Genomic DNA, 23471 nt, shown 5'->3' with positions numbered 1-23471 from the left:
TACCACCACAAAATCATACCACTCATGTTTTCTAAACTAATGACTGACTTTTATTTTCATAATTTTATAGCAGATACGTGGTATGGAAATATTCACAATTTAAAGGAAACGCCGTCGTGGTATCAAACCAGCATGAGACAACACATTGTAGATTTCCATGCGTGGAATTTTTTCAGCCTGGCGGTCATATACCTAAACGAAAAGTTAAAAGATATTTTCATTATATTTACTATATGCTACTCCCATTTTATGTACGGTGTAATTCTACCAATAGAACATTTGACACTCACCACATCCTCACCGGGTCCAAACCAACTCGATCTGGCCAGGGCATCCCTTACCCTTGGGGTATTGTAGAACGGGTTCTGGAACTGCTGCGGAAGCGTCTTTTCCCAGGCGGCATTTTCCACCACGGCGATGTGCTGCAGATTCCTCTGGGGCCTGGCTTCAATCGTTACGGATAGAGCCACCACCGTCACAATGAACGCTGACCAGATAAAGCGACCGGGCTGGAGGCACCTTGAATGGGACGAGAAGATCACGCCTCGTTGAGTTCGGCTGACTGCTAGATTCCACTTGCTTGGCTTAAGGTACTATCACGATGATCATTACATAATTGTCGAGTGCATATACACGTTTCCGCCTGTCACGCACACACACGCATAGTCCCCCATGCACAATCCCGCATCCAGTCCACGCCTAAATGACCGCTTTTCACTTTCTGGAGCGGGACAACTTGTTGACCAAGTCAGCTGACGGGGCTTTATATTACAGTCATACGCCCGTAAGACGAACCAAGATCTAATGGATTTACAGATTTGCCTACACAATGGCAATCAATTTGTGTGGCTTGTGAGATGGGTTTTAATACAATTTTCGCACATTCGTATTATGCTAAATATATAGTTTTTTAAAGTGGTTTATATAAACTTTATATTTTATGTGAGATATTAGGTGTGAAAATCATATTTTGATCGATTTTATAAGGTACTCGAAGATATCTGTTTGTCTGCCGTGGCAAAACTCAGTTGTCATGTGACTGCCATTTCCTAGGTGTCGCGTGCCCCGAGGAGGAAAACTATACCGCAGATATATGTATGTACATGCATTTTCCAGCGTCATGGCTGCAAAAAGATCCCTGATCTTTGCTTTTCATTGGATAACCGGCAGTGGCGACCGACGCCGCTCGTTTCTGGCCTATTATGTAAGTTTTGGACTTGATATTGCCACTTGCGGCACAAACGCTTTCGCAGTTAGCTGAACCAAAAGTCCGGCTCACCTGGCCGCCCTTTGGTCAAGCTGCCAACTCATGGCTTGCCGATGGTTCATAGCACTTTACAAGGCAAAGAGATCGCCAATGCCTGGATGGTAATGATAATTTTATTCATTGAAATATGGGTATACAATTTTATGATGCAACTCAATGCTCGAGTGCTTTGTATGCATTCCAAAGACATATGTATGTTTTCCGTGCGTCCATACATTTAGAAAAAGGGATAAAGGACTTAATGATAATATCTACATTCTTGGCTTAGTTTTCCAATTAAAAAATATGCACATAAGTATTTTTTCACAGAAATAACTACCCCTTGATCTTCACCCACCCATTTCAGTTGCGTGACCCACCCTCCTCAGGATCCCCCTATTTCCGCGCCCCTGTGAGCACACCCAAGTGATGTACCCTGACTGGCTGGCTGCAGTTGCTATCGAAGCCGCTGTACCGGCCATCTTATGCAATTCTGCCTTTTTGCGAATGCGAAAAGAGCGCAGCCTTCCCAGTCTCGGTCCAAAATGTGTTGGCATTTTCAGGTTTTCGTGGTTATTTTGTATACCGATCTGGGACCCCGGCTACTGACTTGTGATCTGCAACTACGAGGTTTGTTGTTGGCTCTGATTAGGTCAATGGAATCCAATTGGCGTCAGCGTCGCATCGCACCGCTGCAGTTTTCGCTTTTTACAGCCATATGTATATATACGATATATGTATACAGATATAGTGAGCACGTCGCTCCGTTCCATTCCATTCCATTCCAGCATTCCCAATTTGGGTCATGTGGTTAATTGACAAAGATTGACGTATTGTGTATCATTGTTGTGCTACAGAGCTACAACGTCCACAAATTTGTTTATACTATTTTGCATACGATGAGGAAATATGCTGCACGCATCTGATAGAATTCTGTTGGAGCTTACTTATTGAGTGGGATCAAAAACCCGAGTCTCAGAATGAGGTTAAGCTGAGTTGAGTTGAAAGTTCGCCGGAACCTTGATGCGAAACTGGTGCTGGTTTCCGAAAAATGGGACAGATCAGATGACCAAAGCCATGTTCACTAGACGCTCATTACAAGTTAGCCGGTAACTGAAGCAAGTGATCGTTAATTTTCGAAAGTGTGAACTTTTTAAGCCGTTTCAAGGTTTCCATCGTCGAGGATGGTGTTTCCCTAGTTTATGTCCACTTCGTTTCCCCACGGAGTTTTTAATTAAAACTCTTGTATTATACGTCTTAATGTTCCTCGTAATATTTCGAAAAGGGTGTTGCCATGAAAATAGTTTGAAACCACTACTTCAGAGTGTTTGGCGAAGATAAAGACACACTTACACATCTTTATTGTTAGTTTTGTTAAATTGTTAAATTACTGTGCAAAATACAAAGTAAGTCGAATGATAGTCATATTATATTTGTATTCAATAAAGCCCAGATACTAATTTCATAACAAACGATACAGAAATACTGTGTCAGGTTTCAGGTGATCAAGCATGCACTACCAAAACGTAACTCCACTTTCTGCCCCTCGACACGCCCACGTCCCCCAACTGCCACGCCCCTTTGCAACGTATGTGGTCAATATTGATATGCGCTCGTTGTGGATCATATTTATTAGCCAAATGGCGTAAGTGGGCTAGACTTTTGGCATTTGTTTTGGGTCTTCGCGCGGGTTAATTGAAGGCACTACGCAGCATGACAATCGTAACAGTTTTTTGTGCATTGCGTTATTGTTATTATTATTTTAAGGTTTATTATGGCTGCTTTTCATTCGGTTTGGTTTTTAGCAACGCTTTTTTCTTGGACATTTTTGAGCATTTGTTAAAAAAACGTGACCGTTAAACTAAATTATGTGTTGAGTACTCCTGTCTTTGGGTATTTTTTACATTTTATGCTTGTCAGTCTTTGTTGTAGTTGCTTTTGCTCTTGTGATAGGTCAAGTTGTTTATGTTTTGTTTTTTAATTTCTGTTGGAGTACTGACAGCTTGTGCCAGTTTTCTTGCCCCTTTGGGTGACAAGCGCATCAAATTTTTAAATAATGAATCGGTAAAATGGTGAAATATTTTGTAAGATCTCAAAATAATGTAAATAGTCTTTCCGGTTGTGTTAGCTGCTCAAATGGTAAGAATAATGCTAAAAATAATTTATCAAGCTTCATTTATTTGATACACTTTAAAGCACTTTTTTTGTAATTAACCATTTTTATCCAATTAAGCAGCACCGAATTAAACTCACATTTTGTAAGTTTGTTAAAATTCTATGGTAATATTTGCAAAGGCAGCTTTTGTTGAATGGTTTTTTGTTAAAAAGATCGGATAGACGGTTTGGATTATCGAGCAGCCCAAGACAGTTGTTGACTTCAACGCGGCCAATTGGCAACTGAATTTGAATTTGAGTTAACCAACAATCGGAGACTGGCCGAAGCTGCAGATCGTCTGGCAGGTTTTGGACACAACTTGAAAGTTTTTGAAATAAAAAAGAGAGGCTAAACGAAAATGAAACGGAAACTCAACGAAGCATGAGAAAAAGCTAAGTTCACAGGGGTTGAGGGATTCGCTTTCAAATATTGTAGGCCTATAATTAAAGTTTTGATTATAAAGAGCTAAATATAATATATAAGCATGAAACTGCACTTTCTTTTTTTATTTGTAATGAAAATAGTCAATTTCTTCTATGTGTCAAAATGGAAGAATTCATTTAATGGTATAAAAAGCGTGTATAGGCATATAATTTTATTCACAGGATATGTACAATGTTGTAAGTTTATCTACAAAATGGCTTCTGTACAACTCAGCCATTCCAATCTAGTTATCTATAACAAATTGATCTACAAAGTCTTCAAGCATGTCGACCAAGCGACTCCTGTACAACTCATCAGTGTTAAAAGCCTCCAGGCAAATCTCAATGCGTTTCTTAGTGAAAAAGTCGTTAAACCCATCGACAGAATTTGTCAGTTTCTGAGTGCAGTGAGGTGGTAGAATAACCAAGTGACAGAACAAACAGCTTTCGATCAGGCCAACACTTCGGAACTTTTCCACGGATTCATAGAAACTCTGTTCTGGAATAAAACGAGCTATATCCAAATCAGCACGCTTAAGGAACTCGGTCATGAATCGGTAGTATTCCGCCAGAAATTCACTCAGATGGGCGTCCCTAAACTCCTTTGAAGTGGGAATGGTGAGAACAGTCAGCACATCGAGGACAGGTGGGGCATATCTGGCCAACTGGAAGTCCACAAGGCGACACTGCAGGGGAACCTCGCCATATCTGCCATACTGAAACATGATATTATTGGCCCACAAATCGCCATGGAGTATGGTATTTTGATACACATCCGAGGTCTTGACAGCCTCAAAAATAAAGGACATATTTTCAGTAAAGTTTTCCAAAACGTAATTCAACTTGGACTGATATTTGGGTATCAGTTTGATGAACTCCTTGAGCACCAGACAGGCATTTTGAAAGTTCACCATCCTCAGATGCTCCTGCGACACATCACTGGGATAGGCATTCTCCACCACCGATTTGGGCTGAGACTGTGTTATTTTTTGCCCCTTCTGTTCGTGGATTATGGAACCCGCGTGCAGGGCGGCCAAGGTTTTTAGGCAGCAATGGAGCTGATCATAGGTCAGCAGACCATCCCGTCCAGCACCCATTCTATAGCCCTGGTCTGCAAGGTTCTCAAAGATCAGCAGATTCTTGTCCGCGTAATAGCACTTGGGCGCCACCTCTGCACAGGCCTTGTGAAGATCGGGTAGAACGTTCTGGTAAACAGCGATTTCCTTTTGGAATACTCCAAAATCCTCTAGGTATTCCATTCGCGACTCATTCCCGACGGGTGCCGACTTCGAGAAGAACGTGAGCTGCCTGACCTCATCGGAATTGTGAAGCTTCAGGGTGACGTGCAGGTAAAGGTGGCTACCCAAGTATCCGGCTGGAGCATCTGAGGTGGGCTTCAGAGTGTAGTTTATTACATCGAAGCCCGCTTCCAAACTGGGAACATCTTGATAAAAGTATCGCTGGCACAGGCCGCGGATCTCGGTGGGACTCAGTTCCAAAGCAGTTGTCATCTCGAAGTCAACTGTTGGACTTCCGAGGGTGGCATTAACCTTTTATATCCGCACTGTGCGAGTATAATCTTTACTGCTGTAAACCGTTCCAAGATAAAGTCAGCAAATATAGAAGTAGAAGTGTGCAATGCAACCTCTGAAAATTATTAGCTGAAATCCAAGTTAGGGTGTTTGCTTTTGGCCTAGACTGGGATCGAGAAATTAGGGGTCAGATTCTGGGTTGAGGCGAATCAGGCGCCTACCTGATGAAACCGAAAGAAATTTCGTGAAAATACATAATGAAGTTGTACTTCGTGTAAATTCGTAAATAATTGCTTATAATACATTGCTTATAATGAATATCTACTCCTTTATAATAGTTTTATTCAAACCAAAAAGATAATGCTTTTTACGCAGCCCAACGGCACTTCCCAGGTGTAGACGAACAATGCTCAAATGCTCAAATGCTCTTACCATAAAGAGTATAACAAAATCTGTGACTTGGGCCGTTTTTTGTGTGGACCAAACAGTGTTTAATTCGTCTAAAACTAATTCGTAGACAAATGTTTATTTAGTACCCGGATTCGTGCGTGTTGGAAGTCTGAGAAAATCAACAGCTGAGGGAATCGATTGAGATGAATGTCCGATTATGGCCATTAATGAGGTATATGTGTAGTTTCAGTTATAGTTTCGAAATGAACACTAATCGAACGGACTTCAACGGGACACAATCGCCATGAGATTCAGCCGAATTATAGAGGAGTATCTGAAGAACTCCACTCTGCATGGAGCCCGGTTTATAGTAGACAAGGATGCCAGTTGGATAGAAAGGATGTTTTGGGTCATTTGTCTCGTTGCTTCTTGGTACGCCTCCTGGTTGCTCATCAAAGCCTCATTAAGTAAGTGACCGGGGACACTGCCAGATCTGGGATCTCATCCAAATACTTGTATTATCCTCAGGCGCATTTGAGAACAACGCCATCAGTTTCGTTGTGGAGAGTTCGTTTCGCGATTGGAACACCAATTTTCCTGCCATTATAGTCTGCGAATCGAAGAATATGGATCGAATTCAAGAGGTGGCTGAACAGTAAGTGGAATATCGACCACAATTGGTAGTGCTATGCTGAAGGTATCATCAAAATTATTTAAGACTGTGGGGCGCTGATCACGACTTCACTTTGGAGGAGGTCCTCAGCGAGATTGCCTTCTTCCGCGGTGAATCCTACCACACAGTCCACGAATGCAGTGGCGAGGAGGTGACTGCTTCGTGCTTTTACTCCAATTTCTCGTATTATGCCGAATTAGTTAGGAGCAGTTGTTTGGACTCAATCAGCAATTGCGAGTGGAATAATAAACCATTTGAGTGCTGCAAGTACTTTCATCGCATGGAGACTGAGCTGGGGATTTGCTATGCCATTAATTCAATGCAAGCTGGGTTGGTTTGAAATAAGTTACTTCAATTCATTTAAAACTTTTATTAAGCTTTTTACATACACTTTCAGGAAACACAAAATGCCCAGGCTAAATATGTTTTCGAATCGGAATAGCGGACCGGGCGCCCTGAAAATGGAATTGCACACTGAGGCCACGGTAAAGTTAATTATTGACAAATAAATTTATTACAACCTAAAAGTGTGCTTCGAAAACTTAAAAGCTCACATTACCAAATGTATGAATTAAGCATTGCTTTCTCTTTAAAAGGTCTTTATTCTTGGCACCGAAGAGGTTCCCACTGGTAACCCCTAAAACGGATTTCCTAGTTGTAGGCCCATATATCTCCTTTGTGTAAGTAGATGACGTGAAACATGGCTATTCATTTGCGCAGGGTTTTTATTTTCAGGCGTTATATCTCTAAGCGCGACATTGAGAACGACGAAGAGATCCGCCAGACCAGTGTCCATCAGAGGAATTGTCGTTTCGCCGACGAGAACATTCTGGATGTGCACAAGTTCTATAGCTACAGTGCCTGCACGGTCCAGTGCCGGAAGGATCGCCAGATGGAGTTGTGCAACTGCTCCAGTCACCTGTCCCCGAACTCCCCCGATTGGCAGCTGTGCAACATGGATGGTCTGGAGTGCCTCAATCGCAATTACGAGGATCTATCGGTAATCATCGCAAAATGGTCGAAGCTCCGTGGTCGAAAGGGCCTGGTCTGCGATTGCCTGCCCTCTTGTACGGAAGTGGATATCACTACGGTGTACGATAGCAAAGAAAATATGGCTGGGAGTCAGAACGCCATATCCAGGATCGAAGTGGGCCTCATAGAATTACCGACGGAACGTTATAAGAGAAATTTGGTACGCGGAAAACTGGATTTAGTGGGTAAGTTATGTTATAAGTCTGTGTAATATCAATAAAATTGATACTAAATTGATACCTTTTTTAGTATCCATTGGTGGCACTACTGGCTTGTTTGTGGGCGCCAGTCTTCTCAGCTTTGTGGAGATTTTTTACTACATCACTATACGTCCTTATACGACGTATATAAACGAGAAACGTCGACTAAAGCGATTGATTATACCGAAGAGATTTCAATAAGTACACATCTAGTATTTACTTGTAGTAGACAGTAAACTCTTCATTAAATGATATACTTATCTGAAAAACATTGTAAATGATAAACAATCCTTGAAAAGATGAAATTTTTGTGCCTTTGCCTTTTAGAGAACAGCTAACATATGTTTTCTTTTCAATGTAATATCTTTAAATCAAATAAACTATAACTTTTTTTAAACGATTTCCACACTAAGTGATCTTTTTGTATTGAAAATGACACTCGTAATCTTATCGCTCAGATAATATTTATACTGTAGTACATTTCTACTACAGTTGAAGCTGAACAGCTGATAATTTAAAAGATGTTGCCGTGGGAAAATAAAAACCGAGCGAAATTCTATTTCTGCTCAGTTGTGCACGCCAGCTATACCTGGCTGAGTGGAAAGCTTCGGAAAAGTCGCCTCAGTCCATTAGCTTTCTAGAACGAAGAGAGCGACTGTTTCACCCAACGTATACGTAATACGCCCACCTTACGTATACGCAACATAATGCTTTGCAACCGAGAGTGTCAACAAATATTGGAAAATGCACTAAAGAGTGCAGGAAGAGTCAAGCTGTTGGACTATCATTTGGTCAGGGATCTCAGTGCGATCGGCTATCTGGGGGATTACTACGCACTGACGCTAAGGTATTGCCAGGTAAGTATGCTGTTGACATTACAAAGTCAGTGTTTTATCTCTTGGAGATACAAATGGCAAAGTGTGGCTATCGTAAATGATAGTCAAAGATTAACAGTAACTTACATCAATAATATTTACTTGCATACTCTTAGGAGGAAGAAGAAATTATTAGGGAAATAGAACTCTTTGTAAAGGCTATGCCCCAGCAAAGTGCGGAATTGGCGAAAGAAATTATTTTCCAAAAGGAGTCCTGGCTGTACGACACTCTCCTAAAGAAACTACAAATCCATTGTAAGTAAGTTCAGATACGCAAAAAAATGAAATAAGTTGACGAACACCTTTCTAGCCAACGTAAAATGGAGTCCTGATTGCGTTTACAGTCGAAAAGATCTAATGGTTCTGGAGCACATTAAGCTTAAGGGTTTCAGAGCAGCTGGATCCGCAGAACTTAATAATGATTTCATGAAACAATTAATTAAATCAGTTGCCGCATTTCATTCAGCCAGTTTGGTCTACGAACATCAGACCAAAACCAATATAGGTCAAACCTATGGTGACAACTTGTTAGAGATCACAGTAGCCTCTGAAATTGCATGGTTCACAACAGGACTCTCTGCTGTTCTAGCTGTCGTTCGAAGTCTTTCCAAGTATCAGGGAAATAGGGAGCAGGCTTTCATCGATAACAAGCTTTTCGCCATAATGGAGAGAATCTATGAGCAAGCGGCACCTTCGAAAAAATACAGGAATGTCCTTTGCCATCGAGATCTTTGGGCTGGTAACATTTTCTTTCCTCCGGAAAGTTCTGGACCGGCTCTACTGATTGACTTTCAGACCTGTCGTTACGCTCCCCCAGCATCAGACCTCAATTTTTGTCTTTACATGAATTTGAGCTCAGGCAAACGCCAACAAATGGAGAAGACAGGCATTGATTTGTACCATAAAAATTTGTTGAGGAACCTATCAGATTTTGGCCTTGAGGAACTAGCGATCTCGAAGTCAGAGCTGCTGGAATCATACGAAGAACTGCGTTTATTTGGAGTGGTCTACAGAGCTGTAGCTGCAACGGTCGTAAAGGTTCCCGCCGATTTCGTAACCAATGATTTTAAGTATGTGGACCGCAGTAAGGTGATCCTCTCTTATATGAAAACTAACATAGAATTCGCTACCTATATGGAGGAGTGCTGTGTGGATGTCATGGAAATGGCCTTGGCCAGGGCGAACATGTGAGGAAGTCTCGTTAAGCGATACTACTGATAAGTAAGAGTTCCTCTAGTGCGCTAGATGATAACACTTTATTGTAAGAAAAAGGAAAAATATAACCTCTCAACGAAACTTGAATACTCTTTTATTTATGTAGGCTACATACGGAAAGACACCCTAAAAGAGTTTTAGTGTGAATAGGAAGTAGTTTAATAAGAATATTTATATGTCTTAATGACATAGATTAATAAATCGGTATCAAAAGAAAATAATATAGTTTCGCTTGAATGTTTTGTTTTCTAAGTCATATAAACCCCATTATTGCAGAGTAACATTCTACTCTTAAGCCAGCAAAGTCAAATGGAAATGAAACCAGTATAACATTAACTCGAGAGCAGTTCAATCGTAATTTCTGATTAGTTAAAAATGAGTAAGGAACCACATAGCACCGTTTTCACGCGAAAAAGCCGCACAGAGTTGTTTACTTTAGAAGAGTGTAACAAGATTTTAGCCAATTTATTGGCCGATAAGAACAAGCAGGGTGTCTTAATTAATTTTGATATAGTGCCCGCCACGGAACATACTGGTTTTTTGGGAGAATACTTTCACTTGTACCTCCGGTATCTGTTGGAGGATCAGAAAGATGTACAGACTTCTCGACTGTTTGTCAAGTCGGTGATATTCCAAAATGCGAGTATGGAATTCTATATGGAAAAAATGGGTCTCATTGAAAAGGAGATAAAGCTTTATGATTTGCTAAACGAGCTGAAGAAGTTTTGTAAGTTTTCGTTTTTCTTTTGTGGCCCAAATAATAATATCTACCAATTCAGCTAACCATGTGTGGAGTGCTAAGTGCTATTTCACCCGAGAGGATCTGTTCGTAATGCAAAATGTGGAGGACATGGGCTATATTGCACTACCCTCCGGAACTCACTTTCTAAGTGAGGATCAGATGGGACCCATTCTGAAATCACTGGCTACCTTGCATGCCAGTAGTATTGCCTACGAAAAGCAGAAAGGAAAAACCATTGGCGTTGAGTTCAGAAAGTGGCTAAACGAAGTGTCTGTTAAACCGGAAGTTGAATGGTATACAACGGGTCTCAGGGTATGTACGATCATCTCTTTATTATTTATATATCGCGTTTTAACATGTTGATCTGCTCAGGCTGTGTTGGCAGTTGCGGCCACCCATCCTGATGTCCTGGATAATCCGGAAGCGCAGGAGTTTATAGCAAAGGAGCTGCCTAGATGCCTAGACCAGGTTTACTGGATGGTGAATCCATCACCAGTTCATAGGAACGTCTTTGTTCATCGCGATGCATGGAATGCGAATGTATTCTACCACAAGGATAAACCCTACGAAGAGAGGTCCGTGCTGGTAGACTTCCAACTCTGCCGATATAGCCCACCTGCTATGGATTTTCACCTGGTCACTTATCTTAATTTGGAACCCTCTAGCCGAAAAAAGATGATAGGTAGTCTAATCGAGACGTACTACGACGCATTTGCTGAGGAATGCAGAGAAATGGGTATCGATCCCAATCAAGAGCAATTGAGTAAACAGGAATTTGAACAATCTCTCAAGGACTTTTCCTTATTTGGAGTCACTTACAATTGCATAGCTGCTACCGTACTCCGCCTGCCCGAGAATTATCTGAAAACCCTAAAGGATAAACTCCCGGAAGACTTCCATCGCTTTTGCAACGTGGATCGCAATGCAGATGTCCTCCGTTTGATGAAAGATCATCCTGAGTTTGCAAATTATATGTACGAGTGTGTGGGGGATTTACTGGCTCTGACATATCATAAACTTAACTGAATAAAAGACTCTGACTTACGTGCTATCTTTTGTTGTCCCCCTGGTAACACTCGCGATCCCATCAGTTGCAGCTCTATCTGTTTGCCCATTATTGTACTTCCCTTATGAGAATATATTATCTCTTACGATTGAAGATATTTGTTTATAAGTTAATAAACTTATAAACGTGAACACTTGTACTATTGCTTTTGTAGGTCATTGCCCTAAGTGGAGTGCAGATATCTGTCTAATTTATTTTCTGTTAAGATAACTGGTGTTATCTTATCCCAGAATCTTAAAGTTAAAATATCGGTAGGGTTCTGAAGCCATTCTAGTTTGAATCTGGGAGCGCAGCGGATAAGATATACATATATTTTTCTACTGCAAATATGGATTTACTAAGTTCAGAGGAATGCCTTCTAATAGCTCAGAGAACACTTTCAGTTGTCCAAGAACAGAATGTGATACTTGTAAGCTCACAGGTGGATGCAGGACCTGAAGATCTCATGGGATATATGGGAGAGTACTATAAATTGCATTTGGAAGTGAAGGTTAAAGGCGACAAGAAGATATATTTCCTAAACTATTTCATTAAAAGCTTACCCCGTAAAAATATGCCACAAAGAGAAGAATGCGAACGCAAGGGAGTTTTTCGAAAGGAGTCCGCTTTATATTGCCAGATGTTACCTAAGATTCAGAAATATGGTAAGTCTGTTAAAAATCCGTATATAATCTGGAAAGTCGTATTCAACATGCATTTATACCATTTAGCCACAAAGAAGCTTTATCCAATATCTTACCACAGTCGGAATGATATCCTAGTGTTAGAAGACCTAACCCAGGACTACAGACATCTTAAGGCCAATGAAAACTATACCTTAGATCATTATAAACTGGTTTTGGAACACATATCTGAATTACATGCAGCTAGTATTGCTTGGGAGGAAAAAGAAAATGTAAAGATTTACGAAAGTTACAAAAATGTGCTCATTGAGTTACATTTGGATGCAAATAACTCTTGGTACATAACTGGACTCAAGGTTGGTAGATGTGTTACAAATTATGAAAGCCGCATATAACTCTTTAAAAATTCCATAGGCTATTGTTTTTTTAGCAGCACGTCACCCTCATTATCAAACAAATAAAGCTCAGAGTTTTATTCAAAATAAACTCTACAAACTTTTAACTAAAGCTGAAGAACTGGTAGCACCCTCAAAGGATACACGAAATGTGCTCTGTCATCGGGACACTTGGGATCGTAATATTTTGTTCCATTTCGACAACGAATCTTCAATATTACCCAATGCCTGCTGCATTGTAGATTTTCAACTCGCTCAGTACTGTTCTCCCACCTTAGATGTTTTATTTCTTCTCTATATAGTAGCCTCTGCTGAAGTCAGAAGGGCGATTTATGATGAGTGTCTCAAGCACTATTATAAGTGTCTACAGCATCACCTTGGTCGTCTGGGCTTGAACAAGGACCTCATAACTGAAAATGACTTTAGAAAAGAGTGCCAAAGAACTCGGCTGGCAGCCCTTCTTATTTGGGCTCTTACCGAACCTCAGACCAAAATGTCACCCAGTATTTCAAATAGATTGCGATCCGAAGAACCGGAGAAGTTTGACTATTACCTCAACTGCGATCGAAGTGAATTATTACTAAGGGTAATCGAGATTCAACCTGGTTACGAGGAGACCATAATGACGCCTATCAGGGAACTGGTGGATTACCTCATGGAGAACGAGAATTTATATACTTAAAGCGCTTTTATATTATTTGCAGATAAGAGACGAATGCCGCTGTTGGGTAATTTAAAAATATTAGAAACTTTGACTATGTGAAATGATAAAACACATTAAACATACATTTTCGTTTCGAAAAATTTAATTTATTCTGAACCTAGTGTTACGGAGAATCGCCTATCTAGAGATTTTTAAATACATTGGTAAATTTCGACAATTTAGAAAAATTTAGGCATATGTGGCTCGAAGCTAGACCATCCTGGGCATCCGCATAGCAAGTAAATATTTTCCTAAGTGGATTTTATAAGGCGCAAGCTAGTCAGTCCAGCAATCTTCGTCATCCTCCTCGTCAAAGTCACGCACATTGAAGTCCTCGTGGAACAAGTCCTCGCCTTCTTCCTCCGAGGACTCCGACTGTCATCTGGGCTCGTTGATGAGCTGTGGCACCCCAACAACGGCCATTCCCTTGGGCGGTCTGGGTATCCGGATGCTGGTGGAAGGACCCGCTAAATTTGATGCCGATCCCGAAGCGGAACCGGCGTTACTTTTTCCCGAGACACTAGGTATCAGATGGGCATTCATTATGGTGGTGTGCTCGAAGCAATTACAGCAGTATTTATCGCATCTGATCACCAGAATGAGTCCCGCCACCAGCCAGACAAGCAATCCCGGCCAGGAATGGATAGCACATCCACTGAACAGGATCACGCCCATCAGCAGCGACATTCCACAGATCACGGGGCTCACGTTGATCACACTGCCCGTGTATTTGGGTATAAAACCCATCATTAGGGTCACGATAAGAACCCCAATTCCTCCGGTTAACGCTGCCGGAGCCCAGTGCATCACGAGTCCGGCAATGCATAGCGCAATGCCCAATCCAATAACCACAATGGCGAAAATGGTCACGCGCCAGGAACTCACTGTGGGCACTCGAACACTGCGCTCCAAAGGACCGGCAGTGGTTACCTGGAATGTTAGGAAATATTCATATTTAGTAACTTTATTTACAGGTATTTATGGCGAGCTCTCACCTTAATCTTCTCACGATATTCATCCACAATGGCATCAATGTCGGTGGAGGTGTCTGAGTCACTTTTATCGAACTTATCTGGGTACTCAAAGTCAGATGGCTTCATGCAAGATGTTAGATGTATGTATTTTTAATTGACTGATACCTTATATAAATTAAATTTATCACAGAGTGCACTTACCGGTGGCTCGCCATCGGAAAGGATGGTGGACTCCACATCCCTGCCCTCTCGTTGCGGACATGGCGACGTGGGTTCGCCCAGGAGTAGCCACTCCTTTTCAAGCTCCTGTTTGTTTCTGGACTTGGTTTTCGGCTTTTTTAGGTTACTGTGCTTGGGTAGACCGATCTTCCAGAGACTTCTCTTTAAGCGGCTCGAACTAGAAGTTGCGGCGCTGCTGTAGCTGCTGCTCTTGGCAATCGGTGCTGTGGATAGACGACTGTACGACAGTGAAGACTCGCTGCTGGGCGCCATATACTTGGGTCTGTAAGGGATGTATAGGAGATAAAGCACCCGCAGGAATACCCCACCCATGTGGCCAGCGGCTAAAGTGTAACTGAGATGCTGCAGTGGACAGGCGAATGCCAACATAGCACACATGCTGCCGGCGATGAAAACAGCCAGCACGGGGTTACCACTCTCCGAGCTCTCATAACTGATCTGCTTGGACAGTATTCTCCACTCCGAAGTGGCCAATCGCACAACGATTCCATAAAGTTCCGGAAAAAGCTCCAGAAATGCCGCCGAACTTGTTAGAAGCAACATGCAAGCCGAGGCAGGAATCAACTTATGGAAGCCGTTTTCATCGAGAATATTGAATAAGGGCACTGCTACATAGTCCTCCTGGGATCTGCAAGCAAGTTTTTATAGTTTTAAAATGTTTCTATAAGTCAAGCACTTCTAATTGATCAAATACTTATAAACATATCTTTGGTACAAGCTCAAGGAAAATAATACGTATTCGTACAGAAACTGATATCAGTTGTTTAATTTGTTCTTCCTCCATTATTATCGCATAATCAGACTCACTTGTAGTGCACCACCGTGGAGAGACAAATGGCTGTCAGCAGCAGCGAGGTACTGACCAATCCCGTAATTAGGGTCGCCGTGAATCGTCCACTTCGGAGTTGTTGGGGCCAATCGCCGGGAAAGGAGTACGTGAGCAGGGCAGTGGCCCGGAAGACCTGAAGGTGGTGGTTAGAACCTGTTATCAGCCGGATAATTCTTCTAATAGCAGCTAAGCTAACAACAGACGTTGCCCAAGTCTGCCATTGTGTTTTGCCCGTGTATAAATTGACTACTCTATAAGACACAGGCACATACTATTATGGGAAAATGTAAAGTTTTTCAAAGGCACTAATATTTTTGAGAGTACTAGCCTGAAGAATGAACTTTAAAATTAAAATATGCAGAAAATACTATAAATATATATATATACAAATAATAATATAAAGTATATAATGAAGATTGTCGTTTTCAAAGCAAAGCACATCTATCAAGATTTTAGAGTATTACATAATGTGGCAAAATGAGCAGCTAGAAATGTTCAGAGTTGTTGCTGTCTGGCTGGCTGTCGTCTTTTAGTCAAAGAATGCCATTGAAAGGGGGGCAAAAAACAAAAACGAAACGCAGCAGTACGTGTCATAATCAAAAGCCCGTATCCTGTGGATTTAGCTGCGGTCACGCAAATGTTCCCGGTCACGACAGAAAAAAATCGATGGGACTTGACAAACAAGAAAGGAAAACCAACAAACAAAAACAAAAAAAACCAAAAAAACAAAGCGCAGACTGGCACAGTGCACTGACCCAATATCGAAGTTGTAGATGGTATGGGGTCTATACGGCTACTTCCACTTACACTGCTAATGCCATCGGGCTGAAAGTAGCTGTCCGTAGACCAGGCCAACATGTCGCCCCGCCACCAGCCGACGGCGCTTAAAATGGCGTTCAAGCCAAACATGCCAAGAGTGAGGATGAGGCTGAATGCCCTCGAGTGCTGTGAATACGCAATTGCAATGAGTGTCGAGATAAGTGGGTGGATTGGCACTCGGACTCGGAGGAGTACCCACCTCCAGGCCCAGCATGAACATCCCTGTGACGAGGAAGACAACCGACACGCCAAGAACATCCGGCCACGGCTCATTCGTGGGTGCATTGCGGCCTGAAAGTAGGCAACATTATTTTTTACAGGTCGGGTAGCACAGTTCGCGCCAAAAAATTGGGCATATGCTCTTGGAGACAAACATGTATATGATTATAAAATACGCAAGTGTAAACTAGTTTAAGAGTTATAATTAGTATGATACTTAACTTTAAGTTTTTTATTTTAGGCAAAAGTCAATAGTTATATTTATGTAAAAGAATTTATACACTTATACACTTTTCTAAAAGGTCCGTATCTCTTGTTAAATGGTTTTGTTATTTCATGAACAAATGTAGCTGCTACTTTATATACCAACATCTGTTACCACTCACCCAATATGAGAATCCTGGCCAGACCCCCGGTCATGGCATCCAAACAGGCGCTGAGGGTTCTGGCCAGAGCAGCGCAGGCACACACGGCGGCCAGTGCATCTAGCCAGATGGCCAGAAACAAACAGCCAAAGTCGAATTTATTTGTGGCCCTCACATACGGCATTTGCAGGCTGCGAAGACTAGTTTTGCAGCGGGCTGGAACAAAAATGAACTTAATTTGGAATAATTAGGAAATTTTCAACCTCACTCCCACCTGACATTGTGCCATAAACGGTGGCCAAGACAACGGCAACCAGCAGGCTGGGAGCGGAAGCCTCATTGTAGACAATCAGATAGGAGATTACCGAGGCTCCGAGTGCCAAGCGGGCGCCACTCCCACTGCACAGCACGTCCAGCAGGCTGCAAGGATAATTCAAAGGACGTACGGAGGCAAATTAAATTAAATTGCCTGGGAGGTACTGCCGAAATGAACTAATGCCCACCAAATCGTGGAAATTCGGCTGCTGATTTCCTTATACTTTTCTGATGGCTTAAGACTCTCAGGGAAAAAATATATACATAAATATGTGTTTACATATGCGTCTAGAAAACTAAGTGGTTTCGGGAGTCTCTAAGTGAGCTTTTTATTAGGGAATTTATCTGAGCGTTTATGAAGACTAAATTGCCCTCTTACTTTTAATTGAAAATGAACAGACCATAATATGTAGATCAAAGTTCGCGCAGCTTATTTTAATTCGATTGGTTTTAATATACCGACGAGAATGAATATGGTTCGGCTTAATTGTTTTAGAATTTACTCGCGAAAGTGCATTTGCCTGCAAGGCATATGAATCTGAGGACTCTTTCACCTTTGACAGGATATGACTTCTGTGGTAACACACCCATAGAAACACGGCGAACAAAAATCCACACAACTTTAAGTGACCGCAACCACTTTTACAAGCACACAAACAGGAGGACGAACATATTTTTCTTTGGCTTGTAATTTTTGGGCGCCAATCTGACATTGGTACGGATTATACACTAAAAAAGTTATTTTATACTTTAAGAATGTAAAAATGATTTTAAAATTCATAACCTAATAAACTTCCTAGAAAAAAGTTGAATATATATTTTATAAATCGATCTTTTGTGGTTGCAATGTAGAAACGAAAAGGAGAAAGAAGTGAAAGGAGGCTCTGATGGCTCTGCCTTCTCTCGGATGCCATGAGTCATGGCCAGATTTTTTTTTTAATATCTTCTTAAACCATTTGTATTGAAGTTCACACAGAGGCGGTCCATTTTCCTCGCTTTTCATGGCCAATTAATTCTGCTTCTAATTATGTGTGCTCTTCGTGCTTATTCTAGGCAGCTGGACTTAATTATTTTCCTAATTACATGGTAAGCTGGGAGTGAAATAAAAGTGGGCTTACTTTTGTAATAAGTTAAGATTTCGGAATTATCTGAACTCATGCTAATAGAAAACAAGAGAGAACGCTATAGTCGAGTTCCCCGACTATCTGATACCCGTTACTCAGCTAGTGGAAGGGAGGAGAGTCTTAAACACAATTTTTGGCGGTTTGTAGGCGTTATAGTGGGCGTGGCAGAAAGTTTTTTGGCAAATCGATAAAAATTTACAAGACCAATATACAAATGAAAAAATAAAAATAAATAAAAAAATAAAAAAAATAAAAATATAAAATAAAAATAAAATGAAAAAATAAACAAAACATTTTTCAAAAGTGTGGGCGTAGCAGCTTTGGGCGGTTTGAGGGCGTTAGAGTGGGCGTGGCAAAAAGTTTTTTGGCAAATCGATAGAAAATTACAAGACTAATACAAAAAGAAAAATTTCAAAACATTTTTCAAAAGTGTGGGCGTGGCAGTTTTGGGCGGTTTGTGGGCGTTAGAGTGGGCGTGGCAACATGAATCGATAAACTTGCGCTGCTTCTATGTCTCTGGAGTCTGTATGCTTTATCTCAACTTTCTTGCTTTGGTAGTTCCTGAGATCTCGACGTTCATACGGACGGACAGACGGACGGACAGACGGACAGACGGACGGACAGACGGACGGACAGACGGACGGACAGACGGACATGGCCAGATCGACTCGGCTATTGATCCTGATCAAAAATATATATACTTTATATGGTCGGAAACGCTTCCTTCTGCTTTTCAACGAATCTAGTATACCCTTTTACTCTACGAGTAACGGGTATAAAAACGTATTCATTTTGTTATGTTGTAATGGGGAAGCCAATGCAATCGCTTTTTTTATATACAGCTTAAAATTAAGGAACACAGATATAATATACCCATAGGTATTGAAATAGTGACCAGCTTGTTTGTTGTATAAGTATAAATATTCTTCCTTATTGAACTTGTTGAGCTCCTAGTAATTATATTCAAATACTTAGGTATACAAGACTTATTTTCCTATACCCTAATCCAAGAAATTGTGTCTTTGATTGTCTCCGTATTTTCATAGAATTAGAAAACTTGTGCATAAATATATCAAGTATACGTACGTATACTAGACTACGGTCGGGCACTAAAGTGTGCCAAGGAATAAGGCAGCGAAAAAGCCAGTCAGTATGACGCCGCCAGAGGAAAAACAAAAGGAAAGCGAATGCCAAACAGAAGACAGCAGAAAAACAAGAAGAAGGAGTCCAAGAACGAGGAAGAATACCCACACACATGGCAATCAAAAATCAATTTATTGATTACAAATATCGGCCAAAACAACGGCCAGATATGGTCGAAATGGCTGACGAGTACATATATGCCAAATGTATATGATATGAATGGATATGGACAGAGAATCCTACCTGCCACTCGACATTGTTGTCGCTGTAGCTAAGGTTACTGTGGATTTCACTCAGCTGGCAATCGGCCACGTTTAAAATGTGATTTGTTGCTCGTCTTGTGGCAGAACTTGGTCAATAGTGTCTGCCATATTTTGGTGATATTTTATTTGAATTTTTATTGGATACTCCAACTCTTGAGCACTCGAGCTTTGGCCCCTAATTAGCTAGCACGTATGAGAGGTAACTTCTGCTCTCGACACGTAACCTGGTAAAATATGAGGGAAATACACAGGTAACGCGTAACCGCTCGATTAAATTGGCCGCAATCCACTGAATGTTCACTTGAAGCTTTTCCTCCGCCGCCCAAGCAGCTTTCGCCCGATTCCGACGCACAGCTGTCCACCGGATTCGGATTCGGAATCGGATAATGATTCGGATTCAATGCCAAGCTGTCCTGCGCAGTGGACGTTGTTTACGTTTACAGTTGGTTGGCCTGCCTTCTGCTCTTTGGTGGGGAAGTGGGAAAAGTGTGTTGGGAGGGTGGAAAATGCGGAGGGTCTCTGCATTTGGTTTACGCAAGAGCTGCACAAGTGCAATTGTTTTACATAGCTAATGCACTTTATTTTTGAATTCACTGCACCTTCCGCTATAAATATACTCATTTCTTTAAAACCAAAAATAAAATAAATATTAGAAACACTTAAGCAAAGCTAATAAATCGCATACCTACTTAATATTTCAGAATATCTTTGTGCAACTCGACAAAGCTAGAATGTCTGGTTATAGCAAATATCTTTAAATACTTATGTCTAGACAACTTTTTATGATAAAATAAAATATTATCGGAAAATAACAATTAATTAGGCGTTTTGAAAAATACCACTTCTCAATTTTAAATATTTTACAACAACGTTTAACAAATTAATATTTTTGTGTTCTTTTTACACATGAAAGAATTTTGCTTTTGTGGTTTTGAGTAAGAGTACATACAATTTTGTATTGTAACTTTTAAAATGTAAAAGCAAACCAATCAGGTATGAGGTATCATAAGCTACGATTCTTATATTACATTTTGGGGACAAAGTATTAATTTTCATCTTTTAAAAATGCCAACCTTCTTCTTCTTTACACCGAGAAGAATGGAACCTAAAAGAATATTATATTCAAAGTTGTGAGATCTGGCATTTGTCTGAGAAGGCGACCTTGACTTGTGCAAACGACTCCCGCAACTTGTGCTAAAATTTGAAACAAACAAAGGCGAGAGGCGGCTAAAATAAACAGTTAAGACGGCTTCAAGCCTGATCGGAGACCTTGTAGAAATCAACGATATCAACATGCGGATAAAAGCATAGAATAGTATCCTATCGAGAGTGTTCTATTTTCGGTGAAAAACTAATAACTAGTAGAGCTGGCTGTAGAATCATTTTTGAATTCGTCTAAAATAAAACTGGTTTCCTGTGGACAATCAAGTGGACAATCAAGCAGACAGTGGTCATAAAAACCAAAACAATAAAGTGCAAACTTATAACAAGCCGTTTAATTCGAACGTGTGCACTTCATCAAAGTATCTCCGGAGTTCTTTAGAGGCTGCTCTCGTCAGATCAACGAGACTCCACAAACAGACCTTCTGGCTAAATATAACAGCTTTTGGTCCAAATTTGTCGGTTGTTTGGCCTTTTTACTTGCGATTTATGTACTAATTTAAGTAAAGATAAAGTTTCTTCTCTTTATGGTAAAGGCTGCCTTGTTAATCTCTTGGCAAAATTTATGAGTGTTTCAATCTGCCTTCACAAGTTTAATTGGGTTAAGATCTGTCTTACTTTGAATATCTGTACTGTATTGAAGCAAGAAATCACCAGAGCGTCGATAATGATCAATCGAATTTCTTACAACATTTTACATAGGTTTTAGACATGACAGATGTTCCCGATAAGGCTTTAGAGCATTTATGTTAATTGAAATGAAAGACAGAGACAATATAATCAAAATTCAATGTCATTTCGGCTTCAACCAAAAGGTTTAGTACGTTTTTGTCTTTTTTTCTTGCGGGCGTTGGGAATGTGGCTCTATGAAGTCGGAAGTTGTTCGGCAGGTTTACAAATATCACTTTTTTGCACGAAACAATTATGATTTACTGTGGGATCAATGGTTAACAGATCAATGGAAATCGTCGAGATTTGCTTGAACATATATTAAACTTTTATGCGAAATCGACTTTAATATTATATATATTACATTTGACGTAGTAATTAACATATAGTCGTAAACAAATTCGTTCATATGAGCAGCCTTTTGACTATGCCAGTAAGCATAAATAAACTGAGAATAATAATATATAGTAATATATAGTAATTGTTAACCAACATAGTAGCTATAGGCCCTGCAACCAGCGTATAATAATTAAGTTAGTTTAGTTTTGTATACTACTTATATCAAATAAATAAATAAATAGTATATAAACTACTCTTACAAACAAATGTTGTTTGATAGGTTTAAACGTTTAAAGTGCTTAATCACAATTACAAACACAAACTTAAAAATATGCACATACATAACGCTAGCCAATCAGATGAAAATTAGTTTGTCAAACAATGGAACCGGTATTATTGGGTCCCCAGGTCCCCAAAATTTTACAAGCTTTGCAACGCAATTCGCGGGAACTAAAAAAGCCCGATATTCTTGATGAGAATCCCCTGAAGCATTTCGAATTCGCAAATAACCAAGAACACCACTTCAGAAGGCGAAGCACAATTAGCACCACGCAAATGAGATTCCCAAGACTCACAAAATATAATATTGTTTACGGTAACCAATCGATGACCTTGACGCCATATGAGCTTGGCCAATAATTATCGTGCTCCTTATTGTAGTCAGATAAATCATAATTAATAATAAGCGAGGCTTAGGCTGTTCTGGCCAAATGGGCCATCATCGCCGACATAGGAAATGTGAACAGCACAATGTCCAAGTCATCGGATAACACATGGCATAAAACACGTTCGTTTTCGGCCATTACGAAACACCAGCCGGAAGTCAGATGCTAAAACCAGAATTCTGATAGGAAGTAAAATAGGTTAACGTTCAGACTGGCGCTTGGCTTTCAATTTCAAGACTCACCTTTGTGCTGGTTCTAACGGGTTTTCGGCGAAGGCTACCTGTTGATTCATTTGCGATAGTGCGCCTCTATCACGGAGTTCTTTTGGCCAACACAATCTCCGTGTTTTCAGCATGGATTCGGATTCGGACTCGGATGTGGCCAGAGTGCAGCTTATATTTCGCGTTCGGTCAACAGGGCACGAGGTTGAATTCTCGAAAAAGTTGAAAACATGCGCGCAGACTTGCTCGCTTTTGATGGCACAGAACAAATAGAAAATTGTTGTTTTGGGTTTAATTATGGCGGAAATTGGCGAACGATAAATTTTGATTATGCGATTAAGAAAAGGAAAATATTTTATTTTGGTGGCGTAGTGGTGTTTAAATGATACCATACTAGGTACGTGTGGAGCTCAGCTGGAACAATTCTCACAAAAAAATCCTTTTTAAATACAGCTTCCTATTTTGTAAATCTTCATAATTTCATAATTTATAAATTTAATTTTAGATTCGTTGAAAAGTATGTAACAGGCAGAAGGAAGCGTTTCCGACCATATAAAGTATATATATTCTTGATCAGGATCAATAGCCGAGTCGATTTGGCCATGTCCGTTTGTCCGTCTGTCCGTCCGTATGAACGTCGAGATCTCAGGAAATACAAAAGCTAGAAAGTTGAGATTAAGCATACAGACTCCAGAGACATAGACGCAGCGCAAGTTTGTCGAATCATGCTGTTACGCCAAAACTGCCACGCCCACACTTTTGAATTTTTTTTTAATATTTTTTCATTTTAGTATTGGTGTTATAAATTTCTATCGACTTGTCAAAAAACTTTTGAAAAATGTTTTAATATTTTTTC

The 23471-nt window shown here is 40.5% G+C and overlaps 7 protein-coding genes across 11 annotated transcripts; 4 read left to right on the top strand and 3 right to left on the bottom strand.

Moving 5' to 3' along the window:
* Positions 1–34: 34 nt before the first annotated feature.
* On the bottom strand, positions 35–3800 carry LOC120457773. Of its 2 annotated transcripts, none has more exons than XM_044006770.1 (3): positions 3500–3800; positions 291–519; positions 35–192 (listed from the first exon to the last, which is right to left on the bottom strand). In XM_044006770.1, coding segments are annotated over exons 1-3 (324 nt in total). In that variant the 5' UTR covers positions 3502–3800; the 3' UTR covers positions 35–99. The 2 variants fall into 2 exon arrangements, with proteins under 2 accessions (XP_043862705.1, XP_043862704.1); XM_044006769.1 differs by lacking the exon at positions 3500–3800 and adding an exon at positions 613–857 and having other exon boundaries at positions 38–192.
* Positions 3801–3960: 160 nt separating this feature from the next.
* Positions 3961–5362, bottom strand: LOC120457772. The gene has a single exon (XM_039645269.2). The coding sequence runs from the start codon at positions 5332–5334 to the stop codon at positions 4069–4071; it is 1266 nt and encodes a 421-aa protein (XP_039501203.2). The 5' UTR covers positions 5335–5362; the 3' UTR covers positions 3961–4068.
* A 426-nt stretch (positions 5363–5788) lies between these two features.
* Positions 5789–7894, top strand: LOC122756622 (sodium channel protein Nach). Its single transcript, XM_044006807.1, is given in 8 exon segments — positions 5789–6212; positions 6274–6400; positions 6464–6748; positions 6816–6903; positions 7015–7046; positions 7048–7098; positions 7154–7635; positions 7700–7894. Coding segments are annotated over 8 exon segments (1380 nt in total). The 5' UTR covers positions 5789–6049; the 3' UTR covers positions 7852–7894.
* A 337-nt stretch (positions 7895–8231) lies between these two features.
* Positions 8232–9827, top strand: LOC120457815. 2 transcript variants are annotated; one of them, XM_044006832.1, is made up of 3 exons: positions 8232–8507; positions 8642–8780; positions 8836–9827. In XM_044006832.1, exons 1-3 carry the CDS (start codon positions 8358–8360, stop codon positions 9714–9716), a joined length of 1170 nt encoding a protein of 389 aa, XP_043862767.1. In that variant the 5' UTR covers positions 8232–8357; the 3' UTR covers positions 9717–9827. The 2 variants fall into 2 exon arrangements, with proteins under 2 accessions (XP_043862767.1, XP_043862768.1); XM_044006833.1 differs by lacking the exon at positions 8232–8507 and having other exon boundaries at positions 8683–8784.
* An 18-nt stretch (positions 9828–9845) lies between these two features.
* On the top strand, positions 9846–11526 carry LOC120457814. The gene is made up of 3 exons (XM_044006831.1): positions 9846–10467; positions 10520–10794; positions 10855–11526. The coding sequence occupies exons 1-3, from the start codon at positions 10116–10118 to the stop codon at positions 11506–11508; spliced, it is 1281 nt and encodes a 426-aa protein (XP_043862766.1). The 5' UTR covers positions 9846–10115; the 3' UTR covers positions 11509–11526.
* A 314-nt stretch (positions 11527–11840) lies between these two features.
* LOC120457765 lies at positions 11841–13275 on the top strand. The gene is made up of 3 exons (XM_039645262.1): positions 11841–12192; positions 12259–12527; positions 12586–13275. The coding sequence occupies exons 1-3, from the start codon at positions 11877–11879 to the stop codon at positions 13246–13248; spliced, it is 1248 nt and encodes a 415-aa protein (XP_039501196.1). The 5' UTR covers positions 11841–11876; the 3' UTR covers positions 13249–13275.
* A 102-nt stretch (positions 13276–13377) lies between these two features.
* On the bottom strand, positions 13378–19871 carry LOC120457796. Of its 3 annotated transcripts, none has more exons than XM_044006817.1 (9): positions 19541–19870; positions 16990–17135; positions 16737–16947; positions 16331–16422; positions 16120–16257; positions 15291–15445; positions 14445–15111; positions 14265–14363; positions 13379–14199 (listed from the first exon to the last, which is right to left on the bottom strand). In XM_044006817.1, the coding sequence occupies exons 2-9, from the start codon at positions 17053–17055 to the stop codon at positions 13648–13650; spliced, it is 1980 nt and encodes a 659-aa protein (XP_043862752.1). In that variant the 5' UTR covers positions 17056–17135; positions 19541–19870; the 3' UTR covers positions 13379–13647. The 3 variants fall into 3 exon arrangements, with proteins under 3 accessions (XP_043862753.1, XP_043862752.1, XP_043862751.1); XM_044006816.1 differs by having other exon boundaries at positions 13380–14199; positions 16737–16931; XM_044006818.1 differs by lacking the exon at positions 14265–14363 and having other exon boundaries at positions 13378–14199; positions 16737–16931; positions 19541–19871.
* Between the last annotated feature and the right edge of the window lie 3600 nt (positions 19872–23471).

This window comes from Drosophila santomea, unplaced genomic scaffold (assembly GCF_016746245.2).
Source record: "Drosophila santomea strain STO CAGO 1482 unplaced genomic scaffold, Prin_Dsan_1.1 Segkk79_quiver_pilon_misjoin1_scaf, whole genome shotgun sequence".
Classification (NCBI taxonomy): Eukaryota; Metazoa; Arthropoda; class Insecta; order Diptera; family Drosophilidae; genus Drosophila; species Drosophila santomea.
The sequence above is the reverse complement of the archived record's forward strand: the minus strand, read 5'-3'. Positions and strand labels throughout refer to the sequence as shown.